The sequence below is a fragment of the Dermacentor albipictus genome, chromosome 1 (genome assembly GCF_038994185.2).
Source record: "Dermacentor albipictus isolate Rhodes 1998 colony chromosome 1, USDA_Dalb.pri_finalv2, whole genome shotgun sequence".
In the NCBI taxonomy this organism is placed as follows: Eukaryota; Metazoa; Arthropoda; class Arachnida; order Ixodida; family Ixodidae; genus Dermacentor; species Dermacentor albipictus.
The window spans coordinates 491,446,300-491,472,727 of NC_091821.1; the positions used below are offsets into that span (position 1 = coordinate 491,446,300).

A 26,428-nucleotide genomic window follows, 5' to 3' on the forward strand; every position below is an offset into this window, starting at 1 on the left:
AACAAGCTAATCGCAAAATTGCAGTCAATTATTGGAAATGGAAGCATTACAGCCTGGACTAGGGATTTTTTATCACAACGCTCACGGTTCGTTTTCCATGATGAAGCATCATCTGATGCAGTTCCTGTCACATCTGGCGTTCCTCAGGGCTTGGTCTTGGGGCGCTTACTATTTTTAATTTACATCAATGATATCGTCAATAACATAGCATGCAGCATAAAGCTTTTTGCAGATGATTACATTATATACAAAGAAATAAGAAGTTATGAAGCTCACCTTTGAACAGATGCCTTAACGAGATAAATGCCTGGTGTGAACAATGGAAAATGTCATTTAACATCAAGAAATGAGTGACAATGATAGTAACAACAAAGAAGATTAAGTCAGGATTCACCTACCTGCTCAATGGTACACCCCTAACTAATGTTCAGTGACACAAGTATCTAGGACTGACTCTAGTATCTGATTTGAAGTGGAACAAGCACATTGCCAACATCACTTCAGCAGCCACCCGTAAGCTTTTCTTCCTTAAAGGTCCCTGAATTCTGCTCCCAGTCATATCAAACTGCTTTGCTATAAAACCTTTGTGCGGCCAGTACTAGAATACGCCAACACGGTTTGGTTTCCTCACACAAAGACAAACATCGCCGAAGTGGAAAAAGTTCAAAGGAAAGCAATACGGTTTATTCACAAGTACAAAACCACTGACTCACCCACAGAACTCCTGGCTTAATCCGGAATGGACACACTGGTAAACAGAGCACAGCAAGCTCGGCTAAAATTGATACACAACCTGTTGCACAACTGCTTTAACACAAATTCTTCAAAATCCATTACTTTCTCTACGTCCCGTATTTCACGCCATAAGCATAATAAAATGTTAGTTGAGTACCCTTGTAAAACGGACACATTTAGATACTCTTTTTTCCCTACTGCTGATAGGGAGTGGAACCACCTCGACTCAGCAATAGCTGATATAGACTCGCCTTCAATTTTTAGTAACATGATAGAAAAGAATAAGGAATAACTGCTAGAAATATTTTAGTTTTATGCAAATTTGCTTTTTTTCATTGTTTAGATCTATCTCTTATGTTATGTTATGTTAGATTGTATGAAGTCATGCACTGTTAGGTTGTAAATGGTCGTGTTGCATTTATGTTTCACGAGATTGTATTGAAAGACAAGTTATTGTATTTATAACATCTGTTTTATTGTTATAGCTGACTTCACTAATTATATGCATGAAACGATGTCTTTCTTTTTTTGCATTTTGTATTTTTCCAGACTGCACTGTGTAGCTACATGTAGCGTATCTAGTTTGTTGTACTTTGTACTGACATGTTCTATGAATAATGTTGTATCAACGCCTACATTGTAACAATATGCCCACCTGCTATGGTCTCGATAAAGAGACTGGCAGTATTGAAAATAAAAAAATAAAAAGCATCGCTGAAATTAGCTGTGGTTCACATGAGAATGTAGAAAATAATAAAGAAAAGGCAAACGAAAGTGGAGGTATCGATAACTTGTCTTAGCGCACGAGGCTTTATTAGCCACGTGCCTGCTCTGCTAAGATCGCCTGTGGCGTCACGCCATCGGGCAAAAAAGGATTTACCGCATCCGCCCACCTTTGGTCTAAGTGGCGCTGGCAACCCCCCCTAGGGCTAGACCTACTAAACATACATACCAATTTATTGGATGAATTGATAGCCGTCGCCGTAGCACAATTGGTAGTGCAACGCATCCGTAATGTGAAGGTTGTGCGTTGGGCTCCCAACGGCGGCAAGCTATCTTTTCGTGCACTTTCATTTACCCCATGGCTCTGCTATATCGAGAACGTCAATGTCCTCTTGCCAACGTTCGACACTCACCTTTAGCGTCTAGCAACTATACTTCATATTTTTCCAAATGCGAACCTGCAACTCAACTCCTCAGAATTTCGTGACCAATAAGACAAATATATGTAACGGTAAACTAGACAGACGTGTAATTTGCTTCCTATTGAGCTGTTCATGCACAGTACCTGGTTATTTCTTGGTACGGTGAAAGCATTTATTCAAATATGTTTCTTCCCATACAGCTCATCAATTCATCTTGCCACTGAACTCTCGCTCCACCGAACCAGGCAGGAGACGTTTGATGACGCTATCAGAAATTCTCCAAAGAAAGAATGGATGCATGTTAAAAGGTTTGCAAATACCAGTGCTCCTGAAAAAATCTAGGCCCTCTGGCTGATGGCCTCCATTCATTGTTACTGTTGCATAATTTTGAAAATTTAAGGAAGAAGAAGTAGTTCGAGCTCAACGCAAGCCCGATTGCAACATATAAATACGAATAGAACGCAAAAAAAATTCTCGTATGCGACAAAACGCTGGGCAGAATTCAGCAACTCAGCAAGTGTAGGAAGCAGAATTCCCATTTAAAATCCGGTACTTGTTAGACATGTTACCAAAATAAGTAATGTATATAAGAAAGCACGAATTTTTAAAATCCGTAACTCTGCAATAAAGCCAGATGTCACGGTTCTGTGAAGTGCATATTTGTCAGCGCAGCTACAACGGAATATGTTATCTTTGAGTGAAATTGTTTCAATGCTTACTAGACTTTTGATAAAGAGATACTCACCATTTAGTGACACATTTCCAATATAGCATCACAAAACAATTTTGGCAGCTTCATATATATCAATGTCTGTATTTACAAGTTATGGTGTTGATACTGATTATTTAATCATGTTGTTGAATTGTTGAACTTCGATTGCCGTTTTAAAATTATGCAGTGTCCATAAAGGTTTAAAATAACACTGACAAGCTATATGCAGAAATAAATTAAAAAATTGGAGGACGCTCAAGCTTCGCCTTCAAGAGCGGAACGCGACAGCGTTCCCGTCGACCCACCAAGGGGTGTAAGGCAGTGGGCTACGGCGCAGCGACTACGCGCCCCGCATCGGACGCGGTGAGCGTCGAGCAGTGCCGCGTTCGGCGCGGCAACGGAATGTGCGCCTGAGCAAGCGACGCATGCCTGAGCCTTAGAAACCGCTCGTTTCTAAGGCAACACCGCATTCACTAGAGGCGCTTTTGTACCGCTTTGAAGCATCGAACTCGTGGCTGAGTCGATATATCGTGTACAGGCAGATCCGCCTGACTGGTTGGGTATTCTAAATGAACTGGTGAATTTCAAGAAATTTTAGCTTGTCACGTTGGTCCAAGTAGGCCAACGTGTTTTTACGTATGTACGTCATTTTGTGAATAAAGAAAAAAAAAACTCGTGGCTGAGTGGTAGCGCCTCCGTCTCACACTCCGGAGACCCTGGTTCGATTCCCACCCAGCCCATCTTGCAAGTTGTTTTTTATTCATGAAGTGCCTGCTGGGACTTATCGCTCACGGCCAACGCCGACGACACCGGCTTTTCTGCGACACGAGCTCCTTAACGCTGTCGCGTTAAAATTGGAAGACGCTTAAGCTTCGCCTTCCAGAGTGGAACGCGACAGCGTTCCCGTCGACCCGCCAAGGGGTGTAAGACAATGGGCTACGGCGCAGCGACTACGCGCCCCGCATCGGACGCGGTGAGCGTCGAGCAACACAGCGTTCGGCGCGACAACGAAATGTGCGCCTGAGCAAGCGACGCACGCCTGAGCCTTAGAAACAGCTCGTTTCTAAGGCAACACCGCGTTCACTAGAGGCGCTTCTGTACCGCTTGGAAGCATCGAACTTGTGGCTCAGTGGTAACGTCTCCCTCTCACACTCCGGAGACCCTGGTTCGATTCCCACCAAGCCCATCTTGCAAGATGTTTTTTATTCATGAAGCGCCTGCTGGGATTTATCGTTCACGGCCAACGCCGCCGACGCCAACGACACCGGCTTTTCTGCGACACGAGCTCCTTAACGCTGTCGCGTTAAAATTACGCTACCATCCACAATTACTCGAGAGACGAGCCGCCGCGCGAAAAGCAATGAAGCGTCTGGGCTATTGGAGTCACCGAGTGCCTGCCTGGTAGTCTGGCTCCAGCGTAAGTACGGTGTAAATAGCCTCTGTTTCGTGGACGTTTGCGATTCCATCCTAACCACGGAGCTCCGCAGTGGTTAGTACATCGACCTTGTCACCATGCCTCCCGTTGAAGAGAGCGTATCAGCAACGGCTCCGGCTCATCATACGGCTCTAATCGTTAGGCTTGTCCACCATCAGAACCCTGGTTTGTAGTCTGGTCTGTAGGAACAGCTGTTGCCCAATGGATGAAGTAGAACGCGTCAATACTAACAACACGTGGGTCTCAATGATTACGCTCATCAAAGTAATCTATCTCAGCGGCAACTAACGCGTGTGGCTCCAAGTGCGTGAAGACGAGATAACCCACTGACACATATTCAAAGAAAAGCTACGTGAACTGTTCGGCCACTCCTTTGGGCACTAGGTTGCCGCGACAGAGGTCCAGTCGACTCCTCTTCAGACTGGTACAGAGCCGCATGCTTCATAGATGAAAAAAATGGCTGTGGCTTAGCTAAGGTTAAGCCCAGGATGCGAAGCATACTAGCCTTTATTTTAACGCGACAGCGTTAAGGAGCTCGTGTCACAGAAAAGCCGGTGTCGTCAGCGTCGGCTCAGGCGTGCGGCGCTTGCTCAGGCGCACATTTCGTTGTCGCGCTGAACGCTGCGTTGCTCGACGCTCACCGCGTCCGATGCAGGGCGCGTAGTCGCTGCACCGTAGCAAAGCCATCTAGAAACAGTCTCTGTAGCACGCCGCACCCTTCGCTTCTCATTCCAACGAGCATCTCTGTCTCCAGGAGGCATCTTACCTCGTGAGTGTCTAGCAGAGGCAAGCGCAGGTGCTTATATACCGCCGCGACGCCGCGAGCGACGGCGCGAGTTGGAGACCCGTTTCTCCTCTGTCGTGACGTCACGGTGTCACGTGGTCAGCCTTGAAGGCGACGCCGCGAGCGACGGCGCGAGTTGAAGCCCCGTTTCTTCTCTGTCTTGACGTCACGGTGTCAGGTGGTATTGAAGGCGACACCACCGCGCCTGAGGAGCTGGGTTGAGCTCTAGTAATATGCTTCGCATAAAAGGTCTTGGCTCAATGCCGCAAAGCTGACGACACTATGGCTGAAGCTGATAAAGTGGCTAATATACTAAAAGGAATTGCAGACGACGCTTTCAATTTCCCCGTTTTCATCTACGCCTCAACTATCGGTGTCATCATAAAAGGATGCCGCCACGTTGAACGAGCTAAGAGCCGCCGTATCGCACACGACATCACGCGGCTACCTAATATTGACCGCTGCTACGCCAACATGTGGGGGCCGACCGCGTCAGCCTACCACCTACGATGATGTAACCTGCATTGTTCCGCGCGAGCTCGAGGACGCCGGTTCTCCAACCTTCTCCGCAACACCGCCCGATCCACCAGCGACCACGATTGCGATGTTTCAGGTCGCTGTCAGACAGAAATTAGAGAACATGGGTCTCAACTCGGTGTGTTCGCCGACTCAACGCAGCGTTTCTCAGTTCTTCCGCGGACCTCATTGTCTGCGCCAGTCTTTTTCCGCTACATATCGCAAGTCCTTTGAATGGCGTACCCCTGATGACGAGCTTATCTGTTTCCACTGCTACCGCGTCGACCGGGTTGGTCGTCATTGTCGCAACTGATGGCTACCACCGCCTCTGACACACACCGGCGCTTATACCCGCAACTTGGACCTACTTCTCTTTGTGCCACCCGACATGAAACCACTTTCGCTAATTGCCCCAGCTATGATCCTTTGACACCGCAACGCCATCAGTCGCGTTCACCGTAACCCCGTCGCTTCTCTTCCCCGCCTATCGGCGCCTGCAACCAGCCGGAAAAGTAGGCACTGCAGCTTCTGGACGTGAAGCTGCGTTGTCGGCCCAACATTTAAGTCCTGTGCTCGCGTTACCTATCAAACAAATCCTTCTTGACGTCGACTACTGTACTGTCACTGCACTGATTGATACAGGAGTCCATCTTTCTATTATTAGCGCTGCTTTCAACGACGACTCAGTAAGCTCCTTAGCATACTGTCGGCACGGGTCGTTCGCGTTGCGGATTGCAATACTTTTCATATTGTCGGCATGTGCACGGCACGTGTCAGCATTGACGGCCGCCACACTCCTTTGCTCTTCACTGCGATTGCCCGTTGCCCCCACGACCTAATTATCGCACTCAATTTCCTCTCCACGCAATCGGCTCTTCCACTACCTTTCGCCTTCAGCTGCTATATTTCGCATGATCTTCTGACGCTCCTCCGTGCCGCTTACACCCCACCCGCTTTAGTCGCCTGCCACCAAAGTCAATATCTTGCATTAAAATGTCGTTTTACCCACCTGTTCGTGATGGCGAGTATCTCGTCACTCTTTTGCCCAACTTACCACTACAGTATGGCGTCACCGTGCCTCACAATGTTCTTACCAATAATACTATCCTGACTTACAGGCCTATTTTTAACTTTGGATTAGCAAAGAAAATTCTACCGCAAGGTATTTTGCTTTGCCTACGTTGATTTTTGCTTTGCCTACGTTGATTCTCTAAGTGACCATCAAGTAGCAGCTTTATGAACCGATGATTCTTCAGTGCCTAGCAGGCCCGTAACGCCAGCCCCTGCCGCAGATTTCAACATCATGAAAATCGTTGTGGCGGACCTCTTCTCTGCGCAAGCTGAAGACCTTTGCAATGTTTGATAGTCCTACAGAGACATTTTTGACTTCATCGGTTGCCGTTACGGTCTGACGCTCACGGTCAAGCATCGCATTCATAGTGTTGCTTATTCACCGACGACGATGATATCGAGCTTCTGCGTCGGAAAGCCGAGTAATTAGAGGTTAAGTCCACAATACGCTCAATGAAAACACCATTGAGCCTTCTTCGTGTAGCTGGGTGTTACCCGTGGTTTTCGTTAAGAAGAACGCCACGTGACTGTTCTGTGTAGACTACGATCATCTGAACAAACCTGCTAAGAAAGACCAGCTGCCACATTTACACGGCACCCTTGACTGCCTCCATGGTTCCAGCTATTTCTCTTCTACTGATCTTCGTTCTAGATATTGGCAAATTGCTGGTGGCTATGTGGACAGAGAAAAGACCGTTTTCTGAACACCCGATGACATATACCAATTTAAAGGGATTGCCTTTGTACTATGCAACGATGCGGCTACATTTAATCGCATGATGGACTCCTTGCTCCAAGGTTTTAAATAGTCCACATGGCTCCGCTACCTCGACAACGTCATCATCTTCTCACCAACGTTTGACACTCACCTTACACGGTTGTGAAGCCCCCTGCCTTCCTCTGTGGTCATCCTTTCTCTGTAGTCACTGAACAGCATGCTCTCTGCTGGCTCTCATGCCTTAAGGATTTTACAGGGCGGCATAGTAGATGGGCTTTGAGGCTCCGATAGTTTGAGGCTCCATGGTTGACAAGTCTGGCCGTCTGCAGCAAGATGCTGACACCTTGTCGCGTTACTTGATGTTTCTCCAAAGGCGAAACTGCAACTGAACTTGTTAAAATGTCGTTTTAGCCGCTGCCAAAAAAAAATGGCTGTGGCTTAGGTAAGGTTAAGCCCAGGATGCGAAGCATACTAGCCTTTATTTTAGTTGTTGAACCACTGTTTAGCCTGGTGAACTGCTGTTGCTTGGCTATATTTGGTTCGGCTAGACGAAGAAACAACTCATGCATTACTTCTTCGCCTTCAAGAGTGGAACGCGACAGCGTTCCCGTCGACCCGCCAAGGGGTGTAAGACAATGGGCTACAGGGCAGCGACTACGCGCCCCGCATTGGACGCGGTGAGCGTCGAGCAAAGCAGCGTTCGGCGCGGCAACGAAATGTGCGCCTGAGCAAGAGACGCACGCCTTAGAAACAGCGCGTTTCTAAGGCAACACCGCATTCACTAGAGGCGCTTTTGTACCGCTTTGAAGCGTTGTACTCGTGGCTCAGTGGTAGCGTCTCCGTCCCACACTCCGGAGACCCTGGTTCGATTCCCACCCAGCCCGTCTTGCAAGAGTTGAGCCAAAGCCACTTCTCCTCTGTCGTGACGTCACGGTGTCACGTGATTTCATGGTCACCGCCGCGCCTGAGGAGCTGGGTTGAGCCCTCGTAATATGCTTCGCATAAAACTGTTTCGGGCCATCTCGTCGACGCTACCGGAGTACAGCCTGATCCCGACAAACCTAGAACTGCCCGAAATGTTCCGATTCTGAAGACATTCGCAGATGTTCGAAGTTTTGTACATATGTGCTCATACTTGGGTATTTTTATTCAGTATTTTGCTGCAGTTGCTAGACCCCTCACTAATACTTCGAAGAAAGACATACATTTCTAAAGTGGCACTTCAGAAGCCACCGCCTTCTCTCGTCTCGTCACCCTTGGCTCATCACCAACCATCCTCGCCCACATCGACTCGGATGACCTTAACGATTTGCGTATAGATGCCAGCGGTCGTGCCGTAGGTGCTGTCCCAGCCCAGCTTCGGCGTGTCCAGAACCGTATTATTGCTTATGCAACCCAGTTCCTATCCCTGTATGAGCGCAGCTAATGAAATGCCTTGCTGCAGTCTAGGCGGTTGCGAATTTCCTGCCTGCCTCTAAGGTCGTCCTTTCTCCGTAGTCACTGACCATCATGCTCTCTACTGACTCTCATACCTAAAGTATTTCAGTGGCCAGCTTGGTAGATGGGTATTGAGGCTCCAATAGTTTGACGCTCCATGGTTGACAAGCCTAGCCGTCTGCAGCAAGACGCTGACACCTTCTCACGTTACCCTGTTGAATCTGACTACTCAAGTACTGACACTGCTGCTTGCGTTTTCTCAGTATCACAGCTCCTTTATATCGCCGACGAGCAACCACGTGACGCCTACATGAAAGCACTCATCGAGCGTTTTGAACATTCTCCAACCGATGCTACTGTACGCCTCTTCGCCCTCTGCGATGGTTCCTTCTACCGTCGTGATCTTCATATGGATGGAATTCCTACTTGTAATGCCTTAACAGCTCCACTCAACCATCCTAGAACAGCTACACGACGCACCAGCATCAGGACACCTCGGTGTGTATAAAACCCACGACTAAGTATGCGGCCGGTTTTGCTAGCCTGGCCTGGCTCGTTCCGTACGACATTACGTCGTCGCTTGTGACGTATGCCAAGGACGCAAGAAGCCGTTCCATGTCCCCGCTGGTTACCTGCAGCCACTCGACATCCCGGCCGAGCCCTTGCGTTCAGTCTATTTAGACCTTCCCGGCCCCTTTCCGCAATTTACATAAGGCAAGAAGTCGGTTGCCGTCCTTGCGGACTACGCTACCCGCTATGCCATAACACGTGCTCTTCTTACCAGTTGCGCAACTGATGTTGCAGACTTCCTCCTAGACAATATAATTTTGATGCATGGTGCTAGCGTCAAATACTCACGAAACGTGCCCGTATGTCTCCATCCAAAGTCATTGACGACACCTTGCGTGTCTTCTCTACTATTACCACCTCTTACTATTCACAAATGAACGGCCTCACTGAGCGTTCGAAAGAGGTTTTTCTATTAATAATAGACAAGATACAGCACAAGCAAATAATGTACAGGAGGAGGTCCTGAGGTCAAAGACCGTAATGGGACCTCCTGTACAGCGTATAAGTAAAAATATAAAGAGCTGCAGCAAATATAGTAAAATATCTAAAAAAATAGCAAAAATAGTATTGGTTTAGGTTTGGCAGTACTAACACAAATCCGCTGCACACATGCTAGCAAAAAATAATTATTATTATTACATTCGACTAATTACAAAACTACAACGCTATTATGAAAGGAAATGGATAATGAGATGACCAAACGAACTTTTGTATTGCGTGACCAAATGTACATTTGGAAGAGAGAAAAGGAAAAAGAAAGACTTAACTAAGTGGTTGCAGATGATAAAATGTGGTCTTTTAGTTCTCATTCAAATTGAAATGAACCATCGACTGAACCTTTACATGTATACTGTATATTTCTGTGTAGGTATATACATCACTTGAAATCACTACTGCAATAAAGAGAGCTAACTATTAGAGACCATGATAAGCTTTAAATTGAAAATCACTAATAGCCTTTCCACAACTTTGAGCCTTGTTGCAAGCAAGTTTTCAAAAAAGAATGACTGCTGCATGTCTTGCTTTCCAAAATATTAAATCTCGCCAAAGAAACATCAAAGTTGTAAAAAGAAAAGCTGCTGATGGACCCACGTGTCGTAGACTCATTTAAGGGGACTCGTTGCGAGGAAAATAACCCAGCTTGTAGTGCAAAAGATAAATCTACTTAAGGACTAGACCGCGACAAACGTTACATGACAGACTACAAGTAGAAGTCATAGGTTGTCAGGTAGGCTTCTACCGCGATTCCTAAAGAAAGCCTCGGATTACTCATTTTGTTTTTGTCTTACCTTGAAAACTTTTGCTATTCATCACTAGTGATAACTTTTGATACTTTGTTTAGCACACGCAGAACACTCAGCAGATATTATCAATCGGTTGTTCCCAAATTTTGCTTAGTATTGAGTATTCAATATTACCGTATACTTAATTTTCTATTGCCTATAACGAATGCCTATAGTATCTGAAACGTTTAATATTCAGCCATGCCTAATAAAAAGGCTTGTGATTTGATTGTGATTGTAATTGTGATTCACGTATATGCTTATACTCACGCCAAGTAAGTAATCTTCTGCTTAGTGTTTAAGTAATAAGAAAACGGAAAAGCATGAGAACCACTTTCCCTACAAAGAAGAATGTTACGATGTTCTAGAATTCAGATTGAGACTCTACATTCTGTAAATTGCAGTAACGTATGACTACGTCCTTGATCAATGATGCTGAGTGCATTTTAAATCTACGAATCTCTCAACTGGCCAGAATAGAGCTGTCAGATGGGATGGAACATAATCTATTTACGTTTTCCCGTGCGTCACATAAACAGCACAACTTGTGCAATTAGGACACAAATATTCTGTTGTCCACAATACAAATCTATTAGGGCGGGCAACTTGATTTCCCTTCTCTCACACAAACGAAGTTAGACTAGCGGAGTTTATGTAATCTTGTTCAGCTTAACGGAACAAATGAGCTTACATTTTCTGAACATGAAAAAAGAAGAGCCCTGCTTATGACTTTAAAATTGATGGCACGATAATACTTTGTCCGGTTGTGTAGTTAATTCATGTCAAAGTTAAGAGTATGACCCAGTCCTTAACAATATGGTTAATATATAGGATATTCTTTAGATGCAGCAATTTTTTTATTGCCTATCGTAGAAAAGCTGAATTTCCCGATGAGGCAGTCATGACTTCTAGGATGAAATTAATGTCCTACAAGGAATAATTACCTTAACTGCACTTAATAGGTTTTAATGCTTTACGTTACAGCGTATATCTCAATAAACGAATATTAGCATGTGAGTTCGCAAGGCATATTCACTTGGAACGAATTCATCACAGGTGCCGATATACGCTGCGTAGACATTGAGGTAAAAATGGACTGTTGTTCCACTTACTTTTCAAAGAAGACGCTATATGATGCGTTTAAGCAAAAAGCGATTTGAACACCGAAGCATTTTCCTAGCCACTGAAAATCACCACTTATTATTAGGCACGTAAATTTTAGCCACGTGCCTGCTCTTTTGAGTTCACATGTTACGTGACGTCATCGATCAAAAAAAGGCTCTTCTAAATCCGCCCACCAGGGGTATGAATGGCGCTGCCTCACACTGCAGGGCCAGATAAAGAGAAAACATGAATACCCAGGTTAGCGGGTGAACTGATGGCCATCGCCGTAGAACAATGCGTGGAGCAACGCACGAGTAATGCCGAGGTTGTGGGTTCGTCCCCCAGCGGCGAGAAGTTGTTTTCGTCCACATTAATTTCGTTTTTCTTAATTACTTTATGTATTTCTATTTCAACCACAGCTAATTTCCCCGATGCTTTCTTTGGATTCATTGTTGTTGACTACATATGATCGTGAGGTGTCCTCTTGTTTCGGCTGAATCTTGAAAATTATATAATTATCACTCATAAGTGAAATTAAAGTTTTGAAAAGCATAATCTGGCGTTAAACAGCATGTTTAGGTGTCTGTAAAGATATTGAACTAAATATTTACAAGAAAAGATGTTCTTATAGACTCGACACCAAAACAAATTTCGTGATGGCTCAATTGCAAAAATAGATTCGTCAAAAATCGTGAAAATGAAGAACAGTTCTTTAATATTAGGACCAAAAAAGGTTCATTGAATTTTAGGAAAATAAAAACCGAATCGCTGACACCAAACATGCTCACCAATTGTGCGTTCGCACCTCAAAGTTGCAATTCTTGCGACTGACGCTTTGCAGTTATTGAAATATTGAAAAAACACGCTTTTAAAGCGGAAGGTTTTTAATCGACGCGATCCTTTTATTGCTCATGTTTCCGACACGGCGTTTAGAGTAACGCAAGGCAAAGCAACGCAAAAATTTGCAAACTGATCCAATCCCTCTTTGATACTTCTAACAAGATCCAATGAGAATATTCGCTGAGCACTTGCCCTCTTGGTCTTAAAATATATTTACACTGGAATCGGGCGAAGTAATAGAGAAAAAATATTTTATAGCAGTAAAAAATGCTCGTTTCGCCTCCCTACCCTTGGAAAAGTGGGAAAGGTCTAGAGGAATAGGGAGACAATGCGAAAAATAACGTAAATTATTACTTGCAAACAAAGCACCTAAAGTTCGCCCCCAAGAGCCACAAAATAGCCTTCATGGTAGTAACACGGCCAATGAAGGCGCACAGACTACGGTGCTCCGTTGCTACAAACATTTTTCCAATACTAACGCTGCCAGTTCCTTTTGGTGTGAGGCATATGTTACAAGCAGAACTCTTTTTCTTCATCTGGTTTACTAGTAAACAAACACTATGAATATTGTCGCATTTGCTTCATATAGCCGTCTTTTACAATTTCTACATTTTGGGTAAGAGAGCGAGACATGAGGCAGCATTTGGCCTGGCAATTAGATGAGGAGAGGCTGGGCTCAGCTCTGCATTCTCTCATTAAAATGTTTTTTATGGCCATAGGAGAAAAGTTATGGAACGTCTTGCCATTTTAAGTACGCTTTCCTTTGTTCCGAGGTCTTCGAAAAAGCTTCTGCAGAATTGTTTTTGGCACACCAAAAAGCCTCTTGTGCAATTTCATTTAATTCGATCCACTGGTAGAAGTGACGTCTTTGGTATATTTTTGCATCTAATTTTCTGCGAAGGAAGAACTGAATGCCTCTCTCATGAACGTGCGGCACATCTCATACAAACGTACAGAAATTGGAAAGAGTGATAACGAACAATCGGTTCAATAATAATTATTTGGAGACAGCTTGGTGTGTTTTGCCACTGCCTTGTATATTAGACAGACTTCATGAGAGTGAATATTCGGAAGTATGGAGCTGAAATTTCATATCGGCGTACTAGTGAACGGGAAAAATAAGATAAAATTTTTTGTTTGTAGAGAGCCATAACAGGTGTAGGTATAGGTCAAGTAGGGCACAATGAGGTGCCGCTATTCAAATCTATTTGTATTTAATTTCTGCCACTAACACTATAACATTTTCCAAACTTTCTTTCGAGCCTCCGCGAAATTGCACGTATGAAATGGGACGTCAAGGCCACCGAGGAAACTCCCCATGTGATATGATGAGGCCCACACAGCGATTATAAGCATGATTATGCATGATTAAGCCAAACATAAGAAAAAAAGTAAGAGTTTTGCACAAAAGGCAAAGTATCTGCTCTGATAGCAACTTCCTAGACAGCTATGCGACGTAAGTATAGTAATTTTTTTTGGCCGCGTATATTTGTAAAGGTGAACTTACTAAATAAATTACAAAACGTGGTGTCACGCGGTGAGGCAAACAGGAACACATTTTACTCGATGACCACGGGCACTCGCTGTCAAAGCGCTGGCGAGATAAAGCACGGGAGCAGCAGCCAGTTAAATGCCCTTCGGGCTGTATCTCGCTTTATCGCGAACTAGTCGTTAGAACATAGTCGTTAGAACATAGCGCATACGAAACTAACAGCCCAAGGCGCCTCAATACTCTGTCCCCATCGCAGATAGCTTAGAACATAGGGCTTGCGTAGTTTCGGTAGGCTGCGCCATGCACAGCCACTGCCGGAATAGAACGTCCCCTCCCCCCCTCCCCCGGTGCCTCGCTTGCGACGGAAGACAGCGCGCTTCCTCCCTTCCCTCCGCCCCGCCGCCGTGTGCTTCCCTTGGGCATGCGATTTCGTACCACCATGCTCGACTCACCTTTCCACGATTTCACTCGCACAAACTTGGGCTCAATGGGAACATCACGGCAACGACGACGGCGGAATTGCACTAAGAGAGTCCCATAATTGGTATTGTAATAAATTTACGATTTTGCACCTTTTTCGCCAAGAGCACTACATTAGGGGTCAGATATTTTGCCTGCGCCCACGTCATCTGTGTGACCCGCCACACCACAAATCAGTGAAAACTTACCCCCTCAAAGTGAAGTGTAAATACTAAAGATTCATTATTATCCCGAAAAAAGCAGATTTTTTTTTTCAGTAGGGTACTGCCACGTTACAAAAGGCATAAACGTTGGCTACCAATCTATCGCTCCAGTTGTGGCTACTCCGAGTGGTTGGGAGAAATGGATCTCTCATGCACTGTACAATAAACATGTTTGGGTGGCATAATAACGCTGCCGAGCCCATTCGGCACGTATGCGACATTGCTCTGCCAAGTCCCTATCACTCAGTATCCTTTTTAGACGGTATGTTTACTCTACCGTTGCACACCGCCGCAATTTGGAACCAACTAGCGCAAGCGATGTTAGGTGATACCAACCGATTTCTCACGCCGACACGGCCCTTCACATTCGATTAGAGAGAGACAGAGAGAGAGTAAACTTTTGTTGAACCCTTAACAAATGTTTGTGCGCGCTGGCCCCAGATGGGGTGGAACCTTCTTCTCAGGTCCCATATGCGCCCAGCAGTTCCGGGCCCCTAGCCACCAGCGCGAGCTCGCGCGGTATGTCGGGGCTGTACAACAAGGTCTCCCCTCGCTCGGGGGGGGGGGCTGAGGAGGGGTGGTAGGGATGGTGGAGGGTTCTTGAGCTTAGTGCACTATGCAAGGATGTGTGCTGGAGTGCCTTCTGTTCGTCTGCAAAACGGCCATGAAGTGTCAGGCTCTGTTGGGAACATCTTGTGCAAGAACACGGGATGCGCTAGCGATCCTGCTTGCGTGCGTCAAACGATCGTTTGCTGCCTTCGGCTGAGTTGCGGATGCGGACGGCGATGCCTACATCTGTCCCCTCTGTACATTTGGGTGATGTCTTTGTAATTTGTCACGGGGTGCGGCAGCTCTGGCTCGTCCTCGGCCCGGATTGACAGTTCTCGGACATAGTGGTCCGCGAGTGCATTGCCTTCCACACGAGCTCAACGGCCCGTCCTGGTAATTTGCGTTTGGTGAGGATCGCTAGTGCCGCGGGAGATATTGTTCCTCTTGCGGAAGCTTGCGTACGCGGTCTTGGAGTCTGCGACCACGGTCCTCACTCCCGGTTGTGCGAGTGCGAAGGCCACGGCGACTTCTTCTGCTTCGGCGTATTAAGACCAAGCCCCTCCCCCGGAGCATGCAGCCGGGGAGGAATGACGGGAGACGCTCTGCTCGGGCCGAGGCAGTGGCTGGACAGCTGGAAGAGAACCCCGAGGTTCTCTACACGGACGCCTCGCTTCCCAAGCACGGCACCAGAGCAACAGCGGTCGTCACAACCATCAATAAACTGGTCACATCCGGTTATCTACTTTTCCTGCGCTTGACTGCACATACCAATACCCTCCACACTGCTGCTCGTTCTTCGCCTCTTGTAAGCCAATTAGATCAGAAAAACCTCTCGAGGTAGCGAATGCTATTTGCCTTCAAAGCGAACAAATGCAACCATGGATAGACGAGGAGGGCGTTTGATTGTGCCGTTCAAACAAGGCTGCCAGTCACGGCCTGATGCTTGCGTCAGCGGCTTTGTAAATATGAAGTCAGAAGACTACGATAAAGTCAGAATGGAATAGTTTTAAGTTATACAGCCTATGATTTCTTCCTGTTCTTGTCGGCTCACCAACTTACAAACACTCAGTCCACAGTTTTCCCCTCAGTGCACAAAGCTCTGTAAGGTAACTTTTATAGCCTAACAAAGTGGTTGAATAGTGTCACCTGTCATTAATCTATTACGGCACTATAAGTGTGAAATCTGAAGATACGAAAGCTTAACCTGAAAATGGCGTGTTTCGCCCCGCGCCTCGTTCTGCCGCGCGTTACCCTAATTTGATGGTATAATTAGAAACTTAATATGTTGTTACCACTGTTCTGTTTAAATAATTCAGTGTTTCTTTCCTGCCTTCTTTTTACCCATCTGGGTTACATTGTCATTTTCACTGATAAGAGACTAGCAAGCCCTAATTACAGCGCATGCCAAAATTTTAACTGCTAAACTTAGAAGCATTTATAAATATGGAAGCCCATATCATGCCGCAAACGTTTAGGGCCTCAGCGGTTTAACGCTATCGGTTCGAAAGGGCATGTTAGAATTCCACTCCATCAAGCTCTACGTTTTATTCTTTTTGACAGATAAGTGGGAATCTACTCTTTGGGACCGCCTACGTTTGAAAGGAGAGAAGCAAGACTATCTCTACCTGGTTGACCTCCACGCCTTGGATGCCATTTGTTATCTCCAAAGTGATACCTCGAGCCCAGGAAGAGCGATGAAACTATTCGCCTGGTTTGCCCTCTTATATCTGGTCTTCCCCTCTCGCTATGCCGATATATGGCGAATAGGGAAATTCACACCAATATACACGGTAAGAAAGCTGCAGCGCCTGTTGTAACGATAATTTTCATAAAGGCGACTGAATTATGCGTGTTTTAAAGCGCTCATGAACCGGAATTTGCACGGTGTTCCCATGGATGGACATATTATGCCTTCTTTACGTAAAAGTTTATTACCGCCCTGTAAAATTACCTCCCATATGAATACAACAATAAATCCCAGGCACTCAGTCCCCAGCAGCTGCGACGCAATGGACCACGGCGCCAGTCAGACCTGCGATGCAGCAGAGGGTGACAAGAATCCCTCGCTCCGGACAGGCCGCCATTGGAATCTGAACCTGGCACCGTTTAACGCTAGAACGTTATCTAGGGAGGCGAATCTAGCAGTGTTATTGGGGGAATTAGAAGGCATTAAATGGGATATAATAGGGCTCAGTGAAGTTAGGAGGCCAAAAGAAGCATGTACAGTGCTAAAAAGCGGGCACGTCCTGTGCTACCGGGGCTTAGCGGAGAGACAAGAACTAGGAGTCGGATTCCTGATTAACAAGGATATAGCTGGTAATGTACAGGAATTCTATAGTATTAACGAGAGGGTGGCAGGTATTGTTGTGAAACTTAAGAGGTACAAATTGATGGTTGTACAGGTCTACGCCTCTACATCCAGTCATGATGACCAGGAAGTCGAAAGCTTCTATGACGACGTGGAATCGGCCATGGGTAAAGTCAAAACAAAATACACTATACTGATGGTCGACTTCAATGCCAGGGTAGGCAAGAAGCAGGCTGGAGACAAGTCAGGGGGGAATATGGCATAGGCTCTAGGAATAGCAGGGGAGAGTTATTAGTAGAGTTTGCAGAACAGAATAATATGCGGCTAATGAATACCTTCTTCTGCAAGCGGGATGGCCAAAAGTGGACGTGGAGGAGGCCGAATGGCATTATAAAAGATGTGAACGTTCTTGGCAAGGTGCGCTGCAGTGACCATAGGATGGTAAGAACTCTAATTAGCCTAGACTTGAGGAGGGAACGGAAGAAACTGGTACATAAGAAGCCGATCAACGAGTTAGCGGTAAGAGGTAAAATAAAGGAATTCCGGATCAAGCTACAGAACAGGTACTCGGCTTTAACTCAAGAACAGGACCTTAGTGTTGAAGATGTGAACGACAATCTTATGGACATCATTAAGGAGAGTGTAATTGAAGTCCGTGGCAACTCCGTTAGACAGGATGTCAGTAAGCTATCGCAGGAGACGAAAGATTTGATCAAGAAACGCCAAGTTATTGTTACGTGTGGAAAGACACAGACGAAAAAATTACCGACGATTACGTTACTTCCTAATGCGAAATTTGAGCGCAGCAAATAAGCTGTTTCACCTTTTCGATAGATTGAGGCAAAGAAATCGAGCAACACATGTATGCGCTATCACAGAATTTTTTTTTTATTTTTCACACGTATTCCTTTAACAAAGACTCCACTAACAGTTCTTGACAGTCATGAAGGAAGCTTTGTGGTCGGAGAAATAGACTGATATATGTTTGACTTGGTACACCAATGCTTGATTCTCAAAGACGAGATCTATACAAGTGCCTCGCGAGGTTGTCACAGCCGTGGGACGCGTTACGAGCGAGAGGAACGGGTTGTTCTCCCGCATAAGTGTTAGGAAATTGCTGTTTGTCTTTATGTCAACATTAAAGTCCCCCACTACTAACATCGGTGTGGATCGATGGACGGTTAATGCGAGTTGCAGGAAGTGCACGACGTCTTTCGTGAGTGCGGTAGCCGACTCACGAAAGCGGTATCAGTCGGTCGCTGCTAGCGCTGGGGGGACGAAAGGGGGGGCGGAGCTGGTTACGAGGCCGACGATAACGCCGACGACGACGCGAAACCCAGGAACGGACGCCAAAGAGCTACTTGTGTAGCCAGCCCTCCTCCACAGTCTCTCCTCCTCCCTTCCATCATCCTCCCTCGCCCGGAGAGCCGACAGCGCGCATGCGCGGCGGCGGAGCAGATTCGTCGGCGAGCTACGACGCGAAACCCAGGAACGGACGCCAAAGAGCCATTTGTGTAGCCAGCCCTCCTCCACAGTCTCTCCTCCTCCCTTCCATCATCCTCCCTCGCCCGGAGAGCCGACAGCGCGCATGCGCGGCGGCGGAGCAGCAGATTCGTCGGCGAGCTGGTTACGAGGCCGACGACAACGCCGACAACGCCGACGACGACGACGACGACGACGCGAAACCCAGGAACGGACGCCAAAGAGCTGCGCTCTAAAAAGGGTATTTACACGCTATTTACACTGGAGCCAGGCAGCCAGGCTGACGCTCGCTCGTGCCAAGGGCACCGACCAACTTCTTCGTCGTTCTCGCGGTGGCTCGTCTCTTGAGCATGGCTCGGTGATATCGTAATACTACCCCCCGGCGGCAAAAGCACCGTCACGGTGCTGTTAAATATCCAAGGTGCCTGGAGAGTTGCAGGGCTTGAGTCGGGCAACGTGCACAATGTCACTGGTTGTCACAGCGTAGGAGGTAGTGGGCATGGCTAGAACAATTTCATAGGTGACATCGGTCACTTTACGGAGCACGCGATATGCGCCTGTGTAACAGGAAAGCAGTTTTTCACAAAGGCCGACTTTACGCGATGGTGACCAAACCAACACGAGGGCGCCGGGCACAAAATGAACATCACAGTGACGGAGGTCTTAGCGTTGTTTCTGCTTGTCTTGAAACACTTGTAGACGAGCGCGCGCAAGTTGGCGAGGATGGTAAGCATGGGCGATTGCATCACGGGCATAATCGCTAGTTGAAGCTGTGGCGGACGGAAGCACAGTGTCCAGTGGTAGCGTCGGTTCGCGGCCATACAAGAGGTAAAACGGGGAAAAGCCAGCAGTTTCGAGATGGAAAGAGTTGTATGCAAAGGTAATGTAAGTTAGAGCCAGGTCCCAGTCACTGTGGTCGTCTGGAACGTATTTGGATAGCATGTCAGTAAGGGTGCGGTTCAAACGCTCAGTGCGGCCGTTCGTTTGGGGGTGGTAGGAGGTGGTAAATTTGTGCTGTATTGAGCAGGCACGCATGATGTCGACAATGACTTTGGCCAAAAAGGTACGGCCGCGGTCTGCAAGCAATGGACGCGCAGCACCATGTATCAAAATTATATCATGTGGGAGAAAGTCCGCAACATCAGTTGCGCAACTGGTTGGAGGAGCAGCGGTTACGGCGTAGCGGGTCGCGTAGTCCACCGCGACTGCAACCCACTTGTTTCCTTATGTAGATTCCGGAAATGGGCCGAGAAGGTCCAAGCCGACACGATGGAAGGGCTCGGCAGGGATGCCAAGCGGCTGCAGGTAACCAGCGGGGAGCTGGGAAGGCTTCTTGCATCGTTGGCCAAGTTCACAAGCGGCGACGTAACGTCGTACGGAACGGCCAAGGCCTGGCCAGAAAAAACGGCGACGTACACGGTCATAGGTTTGAGATACGCCGAGGTGTCCTGCCATCGGTGCGTCGTAAAGCTCTTCTAGAACGGTGGAGTAGAGGTGTTTAGGCATTACAAGTAGGAAGTCAGAGCCGTCTGGATGAAGGTTACGACGGTACAGAGTACCATCGCGGAGGACAAAGAGGCGTAGAGCAGCAACGGCCGGGGAGTGTTCAAAACGGTCGATGAGTGCTTTGAAGTAGGCGTCACGGCGTTGCTCATCGGTGAAATGAAGCAGCTGGGATACAAAGAATACGCAAGAAGCAATTGCAATATTGGAGGAGTCAGATTCTTCAACAGGGTAACGCGACAAACTGTCAGCGTCTTGGTGCAGGCGGCCAGACTTGTACACCACGGAATATGAAAATTCTTATAGCCTCAAAGCCAATCGACCAAGCCGGCCTGTAGGATCTTTTAGCGATGAGGCCCAGCAGAGAGCATGATGGTCAGTGACTACGGAAAAAGGGCGACTGTAAAGGTAAGGACGGAACTTCGCCACCACCCAGACAGCAGCAAGGCATTCTTGTTCCGTAATTGAATAGTTGCGCTTCGATGGTGCTAGGAGGCGGCTCGCATAAGCAATAACGCGATCCTTGCCACGCTGACGCTGTGCTAAGACGGCACCTGTGCCATGACCGATAGCATCTGTACGCAATTCTGCAGGGGCATGAGGGTCGAAGTGGGCGAGAATGGGTGGTGAGTTGCAGTACCCCACGAGAATTGTACCCCCTTCTTCAAAATATTAGTTAGGGGCCTAGCAATTGTCGGAAAACTGGAACAAAACGACGAAAGTACGAGCACAGCCTTACGAAACTTCGAACGTCTGCGGCTGTCGTCGGAACCGGAAACTCTGGGACAGTGTGAGTTTTGTCGGGATCAGGCTGTACTCCGGAAGCGTCAACGAGATGGCCCGGAGGAGCAATTTGTCTGTGGCCAAAACGACGTTTGGACGAGTTAATTTGTAGCTTCGCCTTTCGAAATACATCAAGTATAGTTGTGACACGCTCAAGATGAGTGTCGAATGTTGGCGAGAAGACGATGACGTCGTCGAGGTAGCAGAGGCATGTGGACCACTTGAAACCTTTTAGCAAGCAGTCCATCATACGCTCAAAGTTGGCAGGGGCGTTGCATAATCTAAACGGCACAATATTAAATCGGTATAGGTCATCAGGTGTGATGAACACGGTTGTTTCTCTGTCCATATTGTCAACAACAATCTGCCAGTATCGCGAACGAAGATCAATAGACGAGAAATAGCTGGAACCGAGCAGGCAGTCAAGGGCGTCGTCTATACGTGGGAGCGGGTAGACGTCCTTCTTTGTAATGTTGTTCAGATGACAGTTGTCCACACAGAAGCGCCACGTGCCGTCCTTCTTCTTAACCAACACCACAGGTGACGCCCAGGGATGCGAAGAAGGCTCAATGATGTTTTATCGAGCATTTCGTTCACTTCATTTTGAATTACTCGGCGTTCCAACGCAGAAACTCGATACGGTCGTCGGCGAATAGGCGCAGCATTGCCAGTAAGGATCCGATGCTTGACCGCGAGTGTCTGGCCTAAAGGGCGGTCGTCGAAGTCGAAAATATCGCGGTAGGACGATAATACTTCACAATGGACTTTAGCCTGCGTAGAGGACAGGTCCGTCGCAACCATTTTCTTTATGTTGGAATCGACGCCCGAGGCTGGCGCGAGGGGCGTGCTAAGCTCGCGAGAACCATCGGTCGATAACGCTGCCACGTATTGGTCGCCGAGACAATCAATGGTGGCAAGGCAAATACTTGCGGTAGAATTTGCTTTGCCAATCCAAAGTTACAGACGGGCATGCGAGTTCGGTTCGTAGTAATAGTAAGTTTACTGTGAGGCACGGTGACGTCATACAGTATTGGGATGTCGGGCAGAGGAGTGACGAGGTACTTGCCATAAGGAACTGGTGGGAAAGACAACAGTTCAATGTAGGCTATGGACTTTGGCAGCAGGCGAAGAAAGCCTGTGGGGCGTAAGCGGCAGTGGGGTGCGTGAAAAGGTTCTGCGAGAATTGGCCACTAAAGGCGAAGGGTACTGGAAGAGCAGTCAATAAGAGCAGAATGGGTGGAGAGAAAATTGAGGCCGAGAATGAGGTCGTAGGGGCAATGAGCAATTACGGTGAAGTGGACAGGAGTGTGGTGACCGGCGATGCTGACGCGTGCCGTACCCATGCCGGTGATAGGCGCAGTACCACCATCCGCAACGCGGACGATGCGTGTCGACGCTGGGGTGAGGAGCTTGTTCAGTCGTCGTCGGAAGGCAGCACTCATAATAGAAAGATGTGCTCCTGTATCGATGAGTGCCGTGACAGGATAGCTGTAAACGTCAACGTCATGAAGGTTTCGGTTCGTGGGTAACGTGAGCAGAGGATTTGAGGGCAGGTTCGACAACGCAGCTTCACCTCCAGAAGCTGCAGTGCCCAGTTTTCCGGCAGGATCCGGGAGGCGATAGGCGGCGAAGAGAAGCGACGGGGTTGGGGCGAACAAGACTGATGGCGTCGGGGTGAGGACGAGCGGCTGTAGCGAAGGTTCGGAGCAGGAGCATCAGAGGCAGTGGATTCATGGCGGGTGGTATAGGGAACGGAAGGTCCAAGCGGCGGCGTATGTCCGAGGAGGTGGCGGCCATTGGTTGCGGCAGTGACGAGCGACGTGGCCGATGCGACAGCATTGGAAGCAGATCGGCCGGTCATCAGGTCATCAGGGGTACGCCAATCGGACGGGTTGCGGCGAGATGTGGCGGGAAAGGACTGCCGAGGACGAGGAGGGCCATTAGAGAACTGGGGAACGCTGGGTTGAGACGTGGAACACACGGAGTGAACAATACGGGTGACGTCGTCACAGGTGGTGGTCTGACGTGGTTGACCCTCACATGCCGACGTAGCAGCAGTGTTCGGTAGCCGCGCGATGTCGTAAGGGGATACGGCGGCTCTTAGCTTCTTCGAGGCGACGGCATTCTTTGATAATGACGTCGATAGTCGAGACGTTGCCGAAAACCAGCAAATTGAAAGCATCGTCGGCGATGCCTTTTAGAACATGTCACATTTTATCTGCCTCGGACTTAGCACCGTCAGCTTTGCGGCATAAAGCCACGACGTCGAGGATGTAGGAAACGTACGGCTCCATAGATGACTGAACACGAGATGCAAGACCCTTTCTCGCGGCAGCCTTGCGCCCAATGGGGTCGCCGAACAGTTCCCGTAGCTTCTCTTTGAAACTGTCCCAACTGGTTATCTCGTCGTCATGCGTTTGGTGCCACACGCGTGGGGTGCCGCCGAGATAAAAGATGACAATCAACAAGCGTAATACACCTAACATAAGGAAGTATAATATGGGTATAATTGAACATGCTCTCAGTAACGGAGGAAGCCTAAAAACAGTGAAGAAGAAACTAGGAATTGGCAAGAATCAGATGTATGCGTTAAGAGACAAAGCCGGCAATATCATTACTAATATGGATGAGATAGTTCAAGTGGCTGAGGAGTTCTATAGAGATTTATACAGTACCAGTGGCACCCACGACGATAATGGAAGAGAAAATAGTCTTGACGAATTCGAAATCCCAAAGGTAACCCCGGAAGAAGTAAAGAAAGCCTTGGGAGATATGCAAAGGGGGAAGGCAGCTGGGGAGGATCAGGTAACAGCAGATTTGTTGAAGGATGGGGGACAGATTGTTCTAGAGAAACTGGCCACCCTGTATACGCAATGCCTCATGACCTCGTGCTTTCCGGAATCTTGTAAGAACGCTAACATAATCCTAATCCATAAGAAAGTGGACGCTAAAAACTTAAAAAATTATAGTCTTATTAGCTTACTGTCCGTTACTTACAAAGTATTCACTAAGGTAATCGCAAATAGAATCAGGAACATCTTAGACTTTTGCCAACCAAAGGACCAGGCAGGATTCCGTAAAGGCTACTCAATATTAGGCCATATTCACACGATCAGTCAGGTGACAGAGAAATTTGCGAAATATAACCAACCTTTACATATAGCTTTCATTGATTACGAGAAAGCGTTCGATTCAGTCGAAACCTCAGCAGTCATAGAGCTATTACAGAATCAGGGTGTAGACGAGCCGTATGTAAAAATACTGAAAGATATCTATAGCGGCTCCACAGCCGCCGTAGTCCTCCATAAAGAAAGCAACAAAATCCCAATAAAGAAAGGTGTCAGGCAGGGAGATACGATCTCTCCACTGCTATCCACAGCGTGATTACAGGAGGTATTCGGATAGCTGGATTGGGAAGAATTGGGGATAAAAGTTAATGGAGAATACCTCAGTAACTTGCGATTTGCTGATGATATTGCCTTGCTTAGTAACTCGGGGCACCAATTGCAATGCATGCTCACTGACCTGGAGAAGCAAAGCAAAAGGGTGGGTCTAAAAATTATTCTCCAGAATACTGACGTTTAACAGTTTCGAAAGAGTACAGCTGTTCACGATAGATAGCGAGGAACATGGAAGTGGTAAGGGAATGCATTTCTTAGGACAGGTAGTGACCGCGGATCCGGATCATGAGGCTGAAATAACCAGAAGAATAAGAATGGGCTGGCGTGCATTTGGCAAATATTCTCAGATCATGAACAGCAGGTTGCCATCATTCCTGAAAAGAAAAGTGCATAACAGCTGTGTCTTACCTGTACTCACGTGCACGGCAGAAACCTGGAGTCTTACGAAAAGGGTTCTATCTAAATTGAGGACGACGCAACGAGGTAGGGAAAGAAGAATGATGGGTGTAACGTTAAGGGATAAGAAAAGAGCAGATTTGGTGAGGGAACAAACGCAAATAATGAAATCTTACCAGCACTCACGTGTGGGGCAGAAACCTGGAGGCTTACGAAAAGGGTTCTACTTAAATTGAGGATGACGCAACGAGCTATGGAGAGAAGAATAATTGGTGTGACGTTAAGGGATAAGAAAAGAGCAAATTGGGTGTGGGAACAAACGCGAGGTAATGACATCTTAGTTGAAATCAAGAAAAAGAAATGGGCATGGGCAGGACATGTAATGAGGTGGGAAGATAACCGATGGTCATCGGTTATCTTCCCACCGGCATTCGAACCACAGTGCTCTTGCATGCAAGGCGGATGCTCTACCTCTACGCCACCGCTGCAACTACTGGGCATGGGCAGGACATGTAATGAGGAGGGAAGATAACCGATGGTCATTAAGGGTTACGGACTGGATTCGAAGAAAAGGGAAGCGTAGCAGCGGACGGCATAAAGTTAGGTGGACGGATGATATTAAGACGTTTGCAGGGACAACATGGCCACAATTAGTACGTGACCGGGGTAATTGGAGAAGTATGAGAGAGGCCTTTGCCCTGCAGTGGGCGTAACCAGGCTAATGATGACGATGATGATGAAAATTTAAGCAAGGGTAATTTTTGCACAATATCATTCGGCAGACGCGGCTAACGAAAGAGTCAGTCAACGCAAGACTAAGCTCTAAAGTTGTGTTTTGTTGTGTGCGATAAACAATATGTCAAAAAATCAACGCCGGAATGCAGGATTTTTTCCAGACGTACCACAGCAACGTGTTATTGCGTCTCTTAACCAGTGACACAGTTGTCTCGCATTCATGCGTTTGACTTTGTTACAGTCACATGTATTATTGGATATAACACAATGTATTATAAGTAAGCAATTACAAGCGCTTATTTTATTACTTTCTTTTGCAACGTAAGCAATCATGTTTTTCCTGAAAAATAACAGGAAAAAATGGAAACAAGTGGCTTCGCTATCTGATGTACACCAAGCTCAAGGCAACAGGATAACTGAATAATTTTTCAGTGGAAATGTTAGGTTCGAAGCAGCACTCCCCCTGTCTCTCCTTCTACTTGACTATTTGTTTTTCTTTTTTTCGTGTCGTGACTAATAAAGTTGAGCCCCATAGATTCGGGTATTCTTTTTTTTTTTGCTCATGCCAGAACGAAGGCATCGAATTCGGCAGTTTTGACGCCTTGAGGGAGCGTAGAGACGTTTATCGGCCGGTGCCTTTCTCATAACTCCATGCACTTTTAACAGAAGGCTGCGGAGAAAAGGCGTAGCCGCTTGGGAGGGTACAAAGAACAGGCGCCCTCTACCATGATAAAGTTTAAGAAAAC

At 47.2% G+C, this 26,428-nt stretch overlaps 1 protein-coding gene across 3 annotated transcripts in view; it reads left to right on the forward strand.

The window, feature by feature from the left end:
- LOC135912941 (membrane metallo-endopeptidase-like 1) overlaps nt 1–26,428 on the forward strand; it is a 158,441-nt gene that overhangs the window by 68,233 nt on the left and 63,780 nt on the right. For 2 of the 3 annotated variants that reach the window (XM_065445566.2, XM_065445583.2), the window contains 2 exons: nt 2,081–2,188; nt 16,635–16,864. In XM_065445566.2, the coding sequence (XP_065301638.1) occupies nt 2,081–2,188; nt 16,635–16,864 (338 nt within the window). The remainder of the gene's footprint in view (nt 1–2,080; nt 2,189–16,634; nt 16,865–26,428) is intronic. The other variant, XM_065445575.2, reaches the window with a different exon arrangement.